Consider the following 12903-nt stretch of genomic DNA (forward strand, 5'->3'; position numbering starts at 1 on the left):
AGGTGCCAAAAACAATAACACTTACATTTAGACAACAGAAAAAAATCAACAAAACAAAGTCACACAATACAAGAGAAACATAAAAATACAATTAAACACGCAACAAATAATGTCAAACAATAAACTAAAAGTAGCACATAAATAGTAACACAATACAAAAAAACACAATGACAATAATTAAATATAAAGGATTAAATTAAAACAATGTAAAGATTTAGTACATATTAAACATATAATAACAGAAACCAATAAACAAACTGAATAAACAAAAAAGAAAAATGAAAGACAAAAAGTATGTTTACAGATTTGCAAATATGTATTAGACAAATAAGTTACAAACAACACTGTAAAAGATGAAACCAGTTAGATGAAACCCAAGTTTAGTAACTTTTTTGACCTCCAGCTCAGTCATCTGTGCGAAGGACTGCTTACTGCCTCTAGAATAAAAGCATACAAATACAGGGTTAAAAATATGCTTAAATAAAATGCATAATAATTAGAGACATTTCACACTACAATACACCATCAGGCCTAAGAGTTTTACATTTAATACATGAAAAAAAATGTATGTAGATTTAAGATTTCCAGGCTGCTTAATGTAAGCGCTTACCAATCACAACAAAATTGGGAATCCTATTTTCCCCATTTACTGTCATGCTGTCCAGCTGCTGTCATGTTTTTTTTCATATTACTCTGTCAAAGACAGGTGGCCTTATTGTTTTTTATTATTTGTAAAAAAAATCATATGATGAATACAGTATATTGAATATACACAGCAACAGAAAAAAATGTGTTACAGTAAAATAATTATTTTTGTTTTATTATGTTAACTAGTAACAACATTTCTCCCAAATTTAAATGTTTTTTTTTTCATTTGCAGAAAATGGATCCAAAATGATCAAAATATAAATATCTTGAACTCGAATACTACAAAGAAAACAAGTACATCATGTTTGAACATCATATTACAAATGGTTTTACATGTACTTTACAAATCAGTTCAAAAATAAACTTTCATGCATATTTGCATTCTCTCAGTCACATTGCTTTTGGGGGCCTTTATGTCATTCCCGAGGTTTGCACTCTAAAAAATGCTGCGTTCATTTAAACCCCAGCATTGGGTCAAAAAGGGACCCAGCCACTGATTTGTAAATAATCAACCTATTATGGCTTTTAACCAAATTGCTAGGTTGTTTTAACCCATTGGGTCATATATAAACCATTTTCTGGGTTAATTTAACTTTTGGGTTTAACCCAACAGCTGTGTTCGTCCCTTTTTGACCCAACAAAAATAACCTCAAATTTTTTTACAGTGTGTTGAAATTTAACAGACAGAGAACTGGAATTGCCACAAAAGCAGAAATGCGCGAGTGGTCTTGTTTTAAGCTGTTTTAAAAGCAACATCTTGTGTGACTCGATGCTCTCTACGGGTTACCTGTTCTCTATAAGATGGAGCTTTAACCTTGAATCAATAAAATAATGGAAACTAAGAGGCCGTTTACACGAGACCGTTTTCGACTTTTTATGAGTTTTGGCTGTTCGTTTATACAACAACAACGTTTTGGGAACGCTGAAAACACAAACATTTGAAAACAGGTCTCAAAAGTGCAAGTTCTTAAAAATGACAGCGTTAAAGCCTGGTCTCCATGTAAACTCTGAAGACGGCTTTTTCCGATAACGCTGACGTCATACTCATGTGTATTACCCCCCATCCCCCCCCCCCCCCATTTAATGTACAACACCACATCTTGGGTGGGGGGCACTGAAGGGGGGTCGTTTTACCCATGGCACAATTCAAGCTGCTGCTCAGGTCAAATGGAGAACATGTAAAAATGATGTCAAGTGTTGTCAATTCAACACAATTACAAACAGGAAATGCTCAAAATGTAATCAATGACTACCTTATTGTGACTTCTCTCTGCATACAGATCTGTAACGACGTGTTCTGCTGTATTTGTGTTGTGTAGTCCATTAAACAAACATGACATTGAAGTATAAGAACAAGGAGGATACATTTTATTGTGTTTTTATTTGAGACAATGCAAGATACAATGTAAACGTAAAAAGGTACAAAAACAAAAAGTAGAAAAAACACAAACAAAGAGCTTGCTGAGAATTAAAAGCCGAAGATTTAGACCACCTTTTTTAAGAAATGCATAAAAATGTAGATTTGGCTGAACAGAAAATAATATCAATGCAAGGCTTTCAATATTTTCAACGGCACATTGTTCTTTGTATTTATGACAAAAAAAAGGCTTTGCAAATATCCACCCAAACATTCGTTGTTCAATGGTGTGTAGCATCTGATTCAGTTAGACTGCCCCCTACAGTCGGCCTTGACCTGTCTGAGAGTTCGCCGAAGGTTGAAAATTGATTCAAACTCTACTTGAGGGGTAACTGGATTACAGCGACTCTTTTATTTGCCTTATACATGAGTTCATGTTATTCCACTTGAGACAACACATAGAATACAGTCTGTAAAGTGAGGACACGACAAAATAAGACCTCAGTAAGTGTAACTTTTAGAGAAGTGATACTTATTAAAACACTCAGCAGTTGATTGCTTTTAACTGAGATGTTAGTCGCCCCACGTGCTGTTGTTTCGGTGACTGTTAATTAAGAGGACAGAAATGTTAATTAAAGCAGACAGCCAAACAAAGTCGGTGACAGGAAGCAGCAAGAGATTAGATCGCCGCAGCGTGTGCCCACGTTGCCCTCATCTCATGGAAGTATAAACAAAAACACGCCCAGCTGCCTTATGCCAAATCTGTATCCTTCCCATAATAAATGCAAATTAGCACAGAAGGAATTTAATACAAATTAAAACCTACCAAAACACCCGCTAGCGCAATCAAAGCATACCGCACATACGGCTTTCCACCCAAATCCACAATATGGGCCTACTCTAGATCCCAGGTATAAGTCTACCCAGATAGCAAAGGTACATCTGTACGATGTCTGCTAAAGATCTGGAAAACATCTGATAAACGTCACAGAAAAGGAAGTTTTCCACGCATTGTAAATTATAAACATCTAACAGACATCTTCTAGACGTCTATATGACATTTGACAGGAACCGTCTCATAGACGTCTTGCAGATGTAAACGCAAACATCAAATAGACGTCTCGCAGATGTATGTGTGCTATCAGGGTAATGGAGTAATGAACAGATCAAACCTTTCTGTAAACAAGGGTACCTTCTTCAAACCTGCAACTGGCAGATTTCCCCGTATTTCCTCGTAAATATCGCGACAACCCAGTCGATCACGTACATTCTCACAGCTTCTGTTTCACACATAACGACACTTCAGCATCGTATGGACGCCTCGGTAAATCAAACCAGCCGCAGGAAGCGCGAACGATTCCTCCTGATGATGTTAATACGCCTCGACATGCTGTGAGCCATTAGAGTCACACTCAATCTATCACTGCATCTGATCCGAACCCCCCGGCCACTCGACATCCACAATCAGTGCGACATTTGTATTCACTGCGAACGTTTTCCTCGACATCTGTAATTAACCGACTGCTCGGTAATGTGATTTCACAGCGACTCGACTCCCGACGGCACAGTGGGTGTGCTGGTGATGAGAGGTCCTAGATTCTGTCACACACATTTTTTTTAAAGAGGTTTATAGCGGCGTCGACAGAGCGCATCAAGTCTCCAAGGCCCAGCGTGTGTGTACTGAAGTACTGAGAGATGTTTGCAGAAATACCAAGGGTGTTTGGTTGGACGGTAAAAAAATGTTTTTTGCAAAAGCTTGACTGAGAATATTGCGCCCAAATAGTGTTGATAGGACATTTTAATGCAGGATGAGTACTTTTTTGTTATAAAAAAATCCGCCAGTGAATATTTCCATTTCGGCCGCGTTTAACCCAAACTGACTGTATTCCCTTCTAACCAAACAACATCATAAACAATCTAGTCACGTTCTCTTTCCACCATAAATCCCCACACAAACCACCTCAGAATACATGAAATGCACTCACAATATGTTTCTTCCTAACAATCTTCTCTTCTGATTCCTGTTTTATCCTAAAATAGCCCAGCTAGCACACGTACGTCTGTAAGACGTCAGCTAAAGATCCGCTGTGTAAAAACATCTGCTAAACATCTTAGAGAGAGCCGTTTTACATCCATTCTAAATCATAAACATCTTACAGATGTCTATTAGATGTAGCGTGCTCAACAGAAAAGAAAACACAACGTAGATTAAGAAACTAAAGTACCAGATATTAGAAAGCTAAAGATATTTCACTTCCTCGAGACAGTCCCTCATAACGTTCATCATTTTCAACCGATGTCAAACTCTCAGTGCATGTATTCAATCGTAATGAACACAGAAGTCATAAAAGCATTTTAGATTCAAATGGCTTCAAACCAGAAGGTCAGAAATTGTAATAAACCCGAGTTATAATACGCGGTGACACGTGACGTGCGAGGTATGCAGTCCGTGTTATTTTAAGTGTGGGAAATTAAACCCGGATCTGCAAATGATATTACAGTCATAAAAAGGCCTTATATGCTACACAAAATGACAATGATAAAGTACTGTATGCGAGTCCTCGCTGTTGACAAATGGGATTTAAGAAAGGGAAGTCGTGTTCGCCATGGCAACGGTGGAAAGTGGGGCGGATGTCAGAGAGAAACGTCGAGCAGTTGGCAGTGTGTGATGTGGAGCTCACATATACTGTAGCTACTGCTGGTTTGCCCCAGTGTCTTTAAATCTGATATGGCAAGCCGAATGCCTCTGAGAGAGATACCCCTGTTTTTTTTTCAACAGTCTGCATGACCTTCTGGGGTCACCAAACACCTGACAGAAAGTTACAGTAGATTAAAATGTGAGTATCAATCAGGGGGTTTACCATTTCAGAATAATGTTTTAAAAGTTTTAAAACACAAGGTTAAAAAAAACAATGGGACAAACCAGGCAATATTAATCACTAACTCCAATGACAATGTAAAAACCCTTACATATGTAATACTTCAATGGTGAGATGGCTGTTTTCTATTGCACGTTTCCTTATTCCATCTGAGTATGTCAAAAGTGAACAGGAGGGAAAATACAAAATTAAAACACAATACTGAAACATTAAATAAATAAAAAACACAATGAAACAAAGTTAGTGTAACACATGTAATGCGTGAAACTAGTTTGACGCGTAACAGTTCCCTTGTAAATTCTATAGGCGCAAATGAAGAATAAAGTAGAAGCGTTAATGGAGTTTCTCATCCATCACAAGCGCTGCAGTTTAGTGAGTCAACACATTTTTTATAATGCCTTCGTCAAAAGGGGCGTGAGAGTGCAGTGCGCTTTTTTGCTATTTAAATCTAAAAGCACAATTGCATGAATTTGTACTTTGAAACTGCATTATTGCTGCTATGATTGTTTACCAACAATTTTGGTCCCAACATAATATTTGGGATCCCCATATAACAAAGTACTTACGGAGACCTGATGTTTTTTTTTACAAATTCCATTTTTCTTATAATACAATCAACGTAATTTGTAACCTGTTATCAGAGGACAAATTATATATATTTACAGATAGCAATTTGGTTGCTTTGTTATAGTGTTGTGGGTGGAATTTATGCTATTTCCAATTGTATAGCTGACTTTGACATTGATTTCCAAATGAAAAGATTTGGAAGATAAAAAGTAGAGAAAAAACTCCAATAAAGTAAAAAATCTGGCATTATAAGTGGCTCAATAATGAGAAAAGAAGCGCCCATAGTTGCTAAAGGTGCAGTAATCAGCCTCTAAAAAAACATATTTCCATTCAAAATAAAGCTAAAAACATCTAACTGAATTAATTTGAAACTTCAAGACATCTGCTGTAATGGAGGCCAAAATGAATAGACAAAAGAGAGCTTATTATATAGGAAAACAGCTACGATTACAGCAGTAGCCAATTTTTCAACATCAAGTTTTTCGAGACAGCCACCAATGGCAAAATATTACAACATGTTTGTAAGACTTAAAATTTAAAATATATTTCGATGAAAATTATAAATAAAAAATAACTAATTTCGTTAAATAAATGACATGCTGACGAAATGCACTGCACCTTTAAATCGACACATTCTTGCTCTTAGGAAAATGCTTGGATGCGTCAATTCACAACAATTGAACTACTTCATTCATCATTATTGTCCATGTGTGATCACACAACCACGAAACAAACAAGACAAAATAAACTACTATCTTCTTAATAGAATTTAACTGCAATCTAGCAGGTAAATTAATGTTTTAACTGTTCAACACTATAATACTGTCCAGCAGAAAACAAAATTAAAATAACTGTAATGCCGAGCCCGAATAAGAGCTCGCCCCGTTCATTAGAAAAATATTTCAGCAGTCTTGAACATCAGCTGTTTGATGCAGTTTTCATAAATGTTATTTGATTGAATTAATTGCATTTGAAGGGGGAGGTAATCGCTCGAGCTCAACAACCTATGAAGACGATTTGACTATATGGACTAAGATAGCAAGAGTCTGCAAATCTGTTTTAATATCTTTGTCAACAGAGGCTAAACGTCTTTAAACTGCCTATCGTGTAACTTCAGATTCAATACTGCCCAGCAATATCGTAATTCTTTAACTTTGCATATTAATGTGCTTTTCTTTGGGTTAAAAAACATCAAGTGCTTCCAGATAAAACGATTAAATAAACTTTGTTCTCACTTCTGAAACCTCGTTTAGGTTTTGCTGAATACACCCTATTTCTCTGCACCCATAAGATAAATACTAAATGTAAAACAAACTAGCAAATGTGACTATGTTGTCCTTTGGTGTGATCACATTTTGGGCTCAATGTTATCGTTACTACTTTCCCTGGGATAAAATGCCAAACAATACGTAAGATTTTCCAGTCCTGATTTGTGAATCATACTATAAAGCACGTATAGAGAGCAGAAAAATCTTTAGTCCTGACATCTGAAGCCATCTGTCATATAACTAGAAACAGTAGGACCGGATGCACTTTGTAAACTAAACGTGGGCTTAAACCCAATATGAGGTGGTCTATGCATAACCGCATGTTGCTTTCACAGACTGTTTTTCTTTAACATCTTTTATTTGTTCAGACTGTTGAGAATTGGAAGAATGGGGAAGATAAAGAGACAAACATAATGACACAGTGTGTCAGGGCAGAAGGTGTCTGTTTGGATGTGTTAAGATGTTACAAGAAAGCAGAAATACATCTCTAAGGAAGATATAAAAACATTAACACAAAACAATTTCCATTAAAAAAAAATGGCTTTAAAAAATGACAGTCAATTAAAGTTACGCTTCGTCGAAAATTTCGCTGACACATTTCTTGTTTGAGAGTGCTAAATACTTTTTTGTTATGCACCTGTGCTTAAAATCTCTTTTGTTCAACGCTGTAACAAAAATATGTTGTAGTCGTAGGCCTATGGCACTAAGTTTGGTGTTGATTCACTGGTGTTTGACTGATTCCTCTTGACATTCAGTGAAAGATGTTTAAAGGCACCCATTTGGCATAAAGTTACGGCAGGTATTTTGCTAAACATTCACCTGCATTTCTCTAGTTTCAATGTAAACCCCTTTTTTGAAAAGGCTCCGTCCTTCTTGTTTCCAAGCAAAGTCTTCCAATCTGTCCCACTTTTTACATTTCGTTTACAATTGTGCATGTCTAAAACAAGTTCAAGGGAGTTATTTCTTTCTCTCCAGATAGTTCGATGGCACCCATCCTTTACGCCCGTGTAAACTGTCTACAACCTGACAGTACCACCATCCGTTAGGATTCTTTTCTAAAACTTCGAGACTGGTGCCCTCGGAGAAACCCATGGTTTCCTCGTCGCCACGGTAATCAGCGATTGACACGTACACTTCTCGAAGGTTGTTGTGAATAAGATGCGTCTTCTCGATGGGCTTGGGTCTTACTGTAGACACCGGTATTCCATTCCTCTGGCCGATCAATGGGCTTGAACTTCCAACGGGTGCGGTAATGATGGTCCCAGCCCTCACCCGCACGTCGGTCACCGGCTGCGGTCGAACGGCAGTGAAGGAAGAGTTTCTTCGTACGCCACCTGCGGACCTCATGTGGTCACCTGCTCCCAGTGATTCATTCCTCCTCAGGGATCCCGTGTGAATGTTGGTGTCCTTCAGAGGCTGGGGCGGGGACACGAACACAGACTGCGGTCGCACCGCTGCTTGACGGATGCCATTCCGCATCCGCACGCCTGACCCGTTCAGCATTGCAGTTGGTTTACCGAAGCCCCCTGGTGGTTTGGATGGGATTGGCGGACTGGGATTGCTCAAGCTCCTCAGGTTCTGTTGATTGAGGTTGTTTAGGGCCTGGACGCGCTGCTCGTTCTTCTCAAGGCTGTTGGATTTGTTGGAGCTACTAAGGTCAACAAGAGGACTATCACGGACATCTTGAACGCCTACGTTGTGGAGATGATTGACAGGCTCTAGGTAGAAAGTAGGTGCCCAACCTTCCTCATCACCCCAATGGATGTACCACCATCCGCTTTCCTGCTTTTCCAGGACCTCCACCTCAACACCAGCCGGGAAGCTGACCTCAGACTCCTGTGCTCGTTCGTAGGCATCTGTGGTTCTGTAAAATGCACCCTCGTGGTGTGACTCTCCATCTCGGCTACCTTTAGAATATACGCTGGAGAGATCGGAGGTACTTCTCGAGGTGATGGAATCTTCAGACACAACGGAAGCCGCCTCTGAATCCTCACCACGTACCACACGGATCGCTCCCTGCCGGAGGCTGCCGGTGGGACGCAACTGACGGCGTAGGCTGCTGATATCCATCCTTTCGGGACTTTGCGGCTCCGACTTTGTAAGGAGAGGTTTGGGTCGCACCACTGGTTTGGGCCTAGTCAAGGGACTCTGACTGACCCGGATTTCCACATCTTTGCGCATGACGGGCTCTCTTTTGGGATTGCGAACCGATTCGTCCGATGACGACCTGGGGCTGTGTCTCTCGGCACGGCCAAGAGAATGACTCCTGTTTAGATCGGGGGGAACCTTTCTGAAGGGTTTCCCTCCTCCAGGAGAGACAGAGGAACCGAGAGGTTTGCGTCCCAAAGTGAGACTCCTCGGGGTGTCTAAACTGCACCTGCTTGAATCTCGAGAAGAGGAGAAGTCATCGGAGGAGAACCTAAACCCTTCGTTTTCATAAATCACCTCCTCTTTATGGACGTTCTCCAAAGAGTTTCTTTTCCTCAAGGGCGAGGTCATCACTTTCAACAGAGGTGAGGCTTTGCCAGCCTGCGCGATCCTTTCTGCTGCTGCCGGATTGCTTTTGATTTCAAACTTGGGTTTCGGGTCTGGTTTCAGGGGATTATGTTCCAGTTCAGCCTCAAAGCCCATGGCGGGAACATCGTATTCCGGCTCCTCGTAGGCGCCACGTTGACTGGAAGATTCTGGAGCTTTGGAAGCAGAGCTGCCCAGAGAAGGTGAATCCTCGGAATCCTGTTTTTTGATGGGTGGAGCGGGCGGTGGAACTTTGGGGCGGGTGAGTGTGCTGGTTCTCCGGCTCAGATTGGGTTTCTTGCGTTTATCGATGTAGGAGCAGGGTGCCCAACCCTCCATTTCCCCGATTTGGACATACCACCAGCCACCAGAGTTCTTCTCTATGACCTAAAAAGCACATCATACATGTTTAAATAATACAATAGCATATTATAATCATTTCTAAATGATATGTGGTATGCAGAGTTGGCTTAGATACCTCATATTTGTACGTGTTAGCCTAGCATGATCTGAGAATGTTTCAAATGGTTTTAATGAATGACAAAGAAAGGGAAAATAAATATTTTGTACAAAGTTAAAGGGATAGCTCAACCAATTATTATTTACTCACCCTCATGTCATTCCAAACATGACTTTCTTTCCTTCTTTGGAAGAACACAAAAGAAGATATTTTGGAGAATGTTGTAGCCAAACATTATTGGCTGCCATAGTATGGACACAAAACATTTCTCAAAATATCTTCTTTTGTGTTTCACAGAAGAAAGTGTCACAAACAGGTTTTAAAGGACATGAGGGTGAATAAATAATGACAGAATTTTTATTTTGGGGTAAGCTAACCCTTTAAAATTGTTAACAATATACTATTTTTATAGTATTTAATATTACTAATACACAGTCAAAGCAAGAACATGTTAAGCTTTACATCAGCCTTTTGTCCTCCACGGAAGCTGATGCCATCAGAGATGCTGGACTGGAAGTCTGCAATGGTGTAATACTCCGCTTCCACACTAGGAGGCTCTGGAGGTTTGGGCAACTGGAAGGCCTTGCGAAATGAAAAGCCGTATTAGCGAATAAATAATTATTGCTATCTTTGAATTTAAAATGTAATAGATCAATTTCTGGCTCTGATAACTTACCAGATTTGTCTCTCTTCGTGGAGGGGGTTTTTGTCTGAGGTTTGGAGATCCTGTCATTTAAATACAAAACATGGTTGAAACGTGTCTCTTTGCTCAAGACTGTGAATATTATTAGTTTAATCAAATCTATCCAGGACTTTGAAATTAGAGGACAAAACGTTTTATGTTGACTGCACACACTTGATATTAGCCTGAGTTTTGGGTGTTCTTGAATCAATGCCATTGTCACAGGTTCAATTGCAAGTAATAAATGTAAACTGTTTTTTTTGGGGGGGGGCATAAAGTAGCATGTATACAATATAAATTAAGCTAATTTGATTGCTAGCCTACATTTTGTCAGTCTCTTGAAAGTAATCTGGGTATCTATGTGTTTTATTTAGTATGTGCATCACAACACAACAAAACATAGTATTATTACAATCTTGGGATTTGTTAGTTGTGTAGTGTACGTATGGCATTAGATAAAAAAAGCTGCAAATACAAAAAGAACTACGCTGTGAGCTAAATCATGTGCAACAGGTACGGTGAAACTGTCCACTCATTATTACACAACACCCGGACAAAATGTTAGAAAATATCTGTTTACCACATAGAAAAGTTACCTATGGCATCAAATCCTACATGTAAAATAACAACAATATTAACATTACTATGTAAGATATCAAGATTATATTATTTTTCTACTTTAATATATCTTTATTGTAATTTATATATTTTTTCCAATCTAACAATAAATATTAGAGCAATATTAGATAATTTGTCTTAACTCACCTATCTCAACTCTATGTGGTGCTACCCGGGCTATAGCAGGTGAGCCCGGCTCTGCCCTGCTCTTGTTCTCCTGGACGGCGGCACTAGATCCAGACCCCACACCTAAACCGCTGCCCACCGCGGGTGCCCCTCCAGCCTCTTGGGCGTAAGGGATTGGTAAACTGATCTCGCTCTTGGAAATGTGGCGCTCAGGGGTGGTGGGTTCTCCGTCCGTTTGAATGTCCTTCTCGCTGACAGCCTTCTTGTTGAGGAGGTTACTGATCTCCATGATATTTCCGATGATCTCCACGGGGCCCGTCAGAGTCTTCTTCCTCGGGGAAAGATCATCTTTCAGCTTCTTCAGGTATGAGGCCGGGGCCCAGCCCTCTTTTCCCTGATACCTGGAACGCATTAAACAGGACCACAATTGCGGGCTAGTTACATAGAGATTTTAATTCTATTTAGAAAGCTAGAGACAGAACAGCTGAAAAAGAAACCGGCTCCTGGTGTGAGAAAGTGCAAGATGTGCATTCTTTTTATAAAAGAGCATTCATTTATAGTGCAGCAGAATGCAGGAATGTGGGGACAACAAATGCGTCCTTTAGCGTCCTAAAGTAATACTTTAGTTGTTTTTATTATTTACTGACAGATCTACACAATTTGTGTGTGTGGAAATGATCAAGGAAGTTTGTTTAGGAAAATTAAAAATTTAAGCACGGACTGTAAAAAAAAAGTATACTTCAGGTTCAGGCGCTAAAAGATGCCGGACATGAACCGCATGCGATGAGTGAAACTGATGTCTGTGTTTTGTTGGCAATGGGTGCGCACGTGCTTTAGTTCAGCCTACCCCTCCCCCCCGCACGCGCCGTATGCTTTCGGAAATAATCGTACAGCTGTATCTATCTTTTATAAATGTGATCAAACTAAATACTCTTCGAAGATACGAAGTATGCAATACTACTCTATAGGTACTCAAGATTAATATGAGATTGGCAGAAACCGCGTGTGTTAGGGCCGCTTTAAAGCACAGTTCTCAGTATGCTTAATATAGCAGGTACACTAAGTATACTAGCAAGTATACTAATATCAATGCACTAAATATACTTGTATACATACTTACACATTCAATACTTTTGGAACTAAAAACAAAGGAAAACAATCCAAGAGCGCATACTCAGAAGAATGGTCAAGAAGGGGTAAAATTGCAAAGCATAAATAGTGCATTCTTGCTAGTAATTGAAGGATAAATTTCACATTCAGGCAAATAGATTTTGATATTTAAAAAGCATGTATTTGCAGGGCTACGTATTAAAAACACTTGTATGTTTTGTTGTCTTCCTATTTGGGTAATATTTTTTTATATTTGACATATACCTTCAAGTAGATTTGAAGTACATTTCACATTAAAGTAAATTATCATTGTCTACAGTTCAGGTTCAGTTTAACACGTTTTATTTACTCCAAAGCTGTGCCATGCACTTCTAAAGCTAACTTATTACTATTTAAACTTGAACATGTAAGTTTATAAGAAAGTTTGTAAAACTATGTTTAAAAAAGTTTTTAATGCCTTAGTCAAAAGAGTAAACACAAAGACAAGACAATGCTTAAAGCGGAAATTCGTCCTATCATTCAACCAAACAAGAAATTAGCTATTTTCATCCTGACCACTAGAGGTCAGCACACTCTCTGTTTTCAATGACTGAAAGCTCTGCTTTTGACACCAACATAAGCTGTTTCAGTCCCAAAAGGGTGCAGAATGTGTTTATAACCTAAAACAGACCAAA

At 39.1% G+C, this 12903-nt stretch overlaps 1 protein-coding gene across 7 annotated transcripts in view; it reads right to left on the reverse strand.

Moving 5' to 3' along the window:
• Positions 1–1763: 1763 nt before the first annotated feature.
• The window catches only part of sh3pxd2aa (SH3 and PX domains 2Aa), an 89386-nt gene continuing 78246 nt past the window's right edge, over positions 1764–12903 (reverse strand). For 5 of the 7 annotated variants that reach the window (XM_057331117.1, XM_057331116.1, XM_057331114.1 and 2 more), the window contains 4 exons: positions 11141–11520; positions 10370–10419; positions 10156–10275; positions 1764–9620 (listed from right to left, as the gene is read on the reverse strand). In XM_057331117.1, the coding sequence (XP_057187100.1) occupies positions 7677–9620; positions 10156–10275; positions 10370–10419; positions 11141–11520 (2494 nt within the window). In that variant the 3' untranslated portion in view covers positions 1764–7676. The remainder of the gene's footprint in view (positions 9621–10155; positions 10276–10369; positions 10420–11140; positions 11521–12903) is intronic. The other 2 variants (XM_057331119.1, XM_057331120.1) reach the window with 1 other exon arrangement.

Source organism: Triplophysa rosa, linkage group LG4 (assembly GCF_024868665.1).
Source record: "Triplophysa rosa linkage group LG4, Trosa_1v2, whole genome shotgun sequence".
In the NCBI taxonomy this organism is placed as follows: Eukaryota; Metazoa; Chordata; class Actinopteri; order Cypriniformes; family Nemacheilidae; genus Triplophysa; species Triplophysa rosa.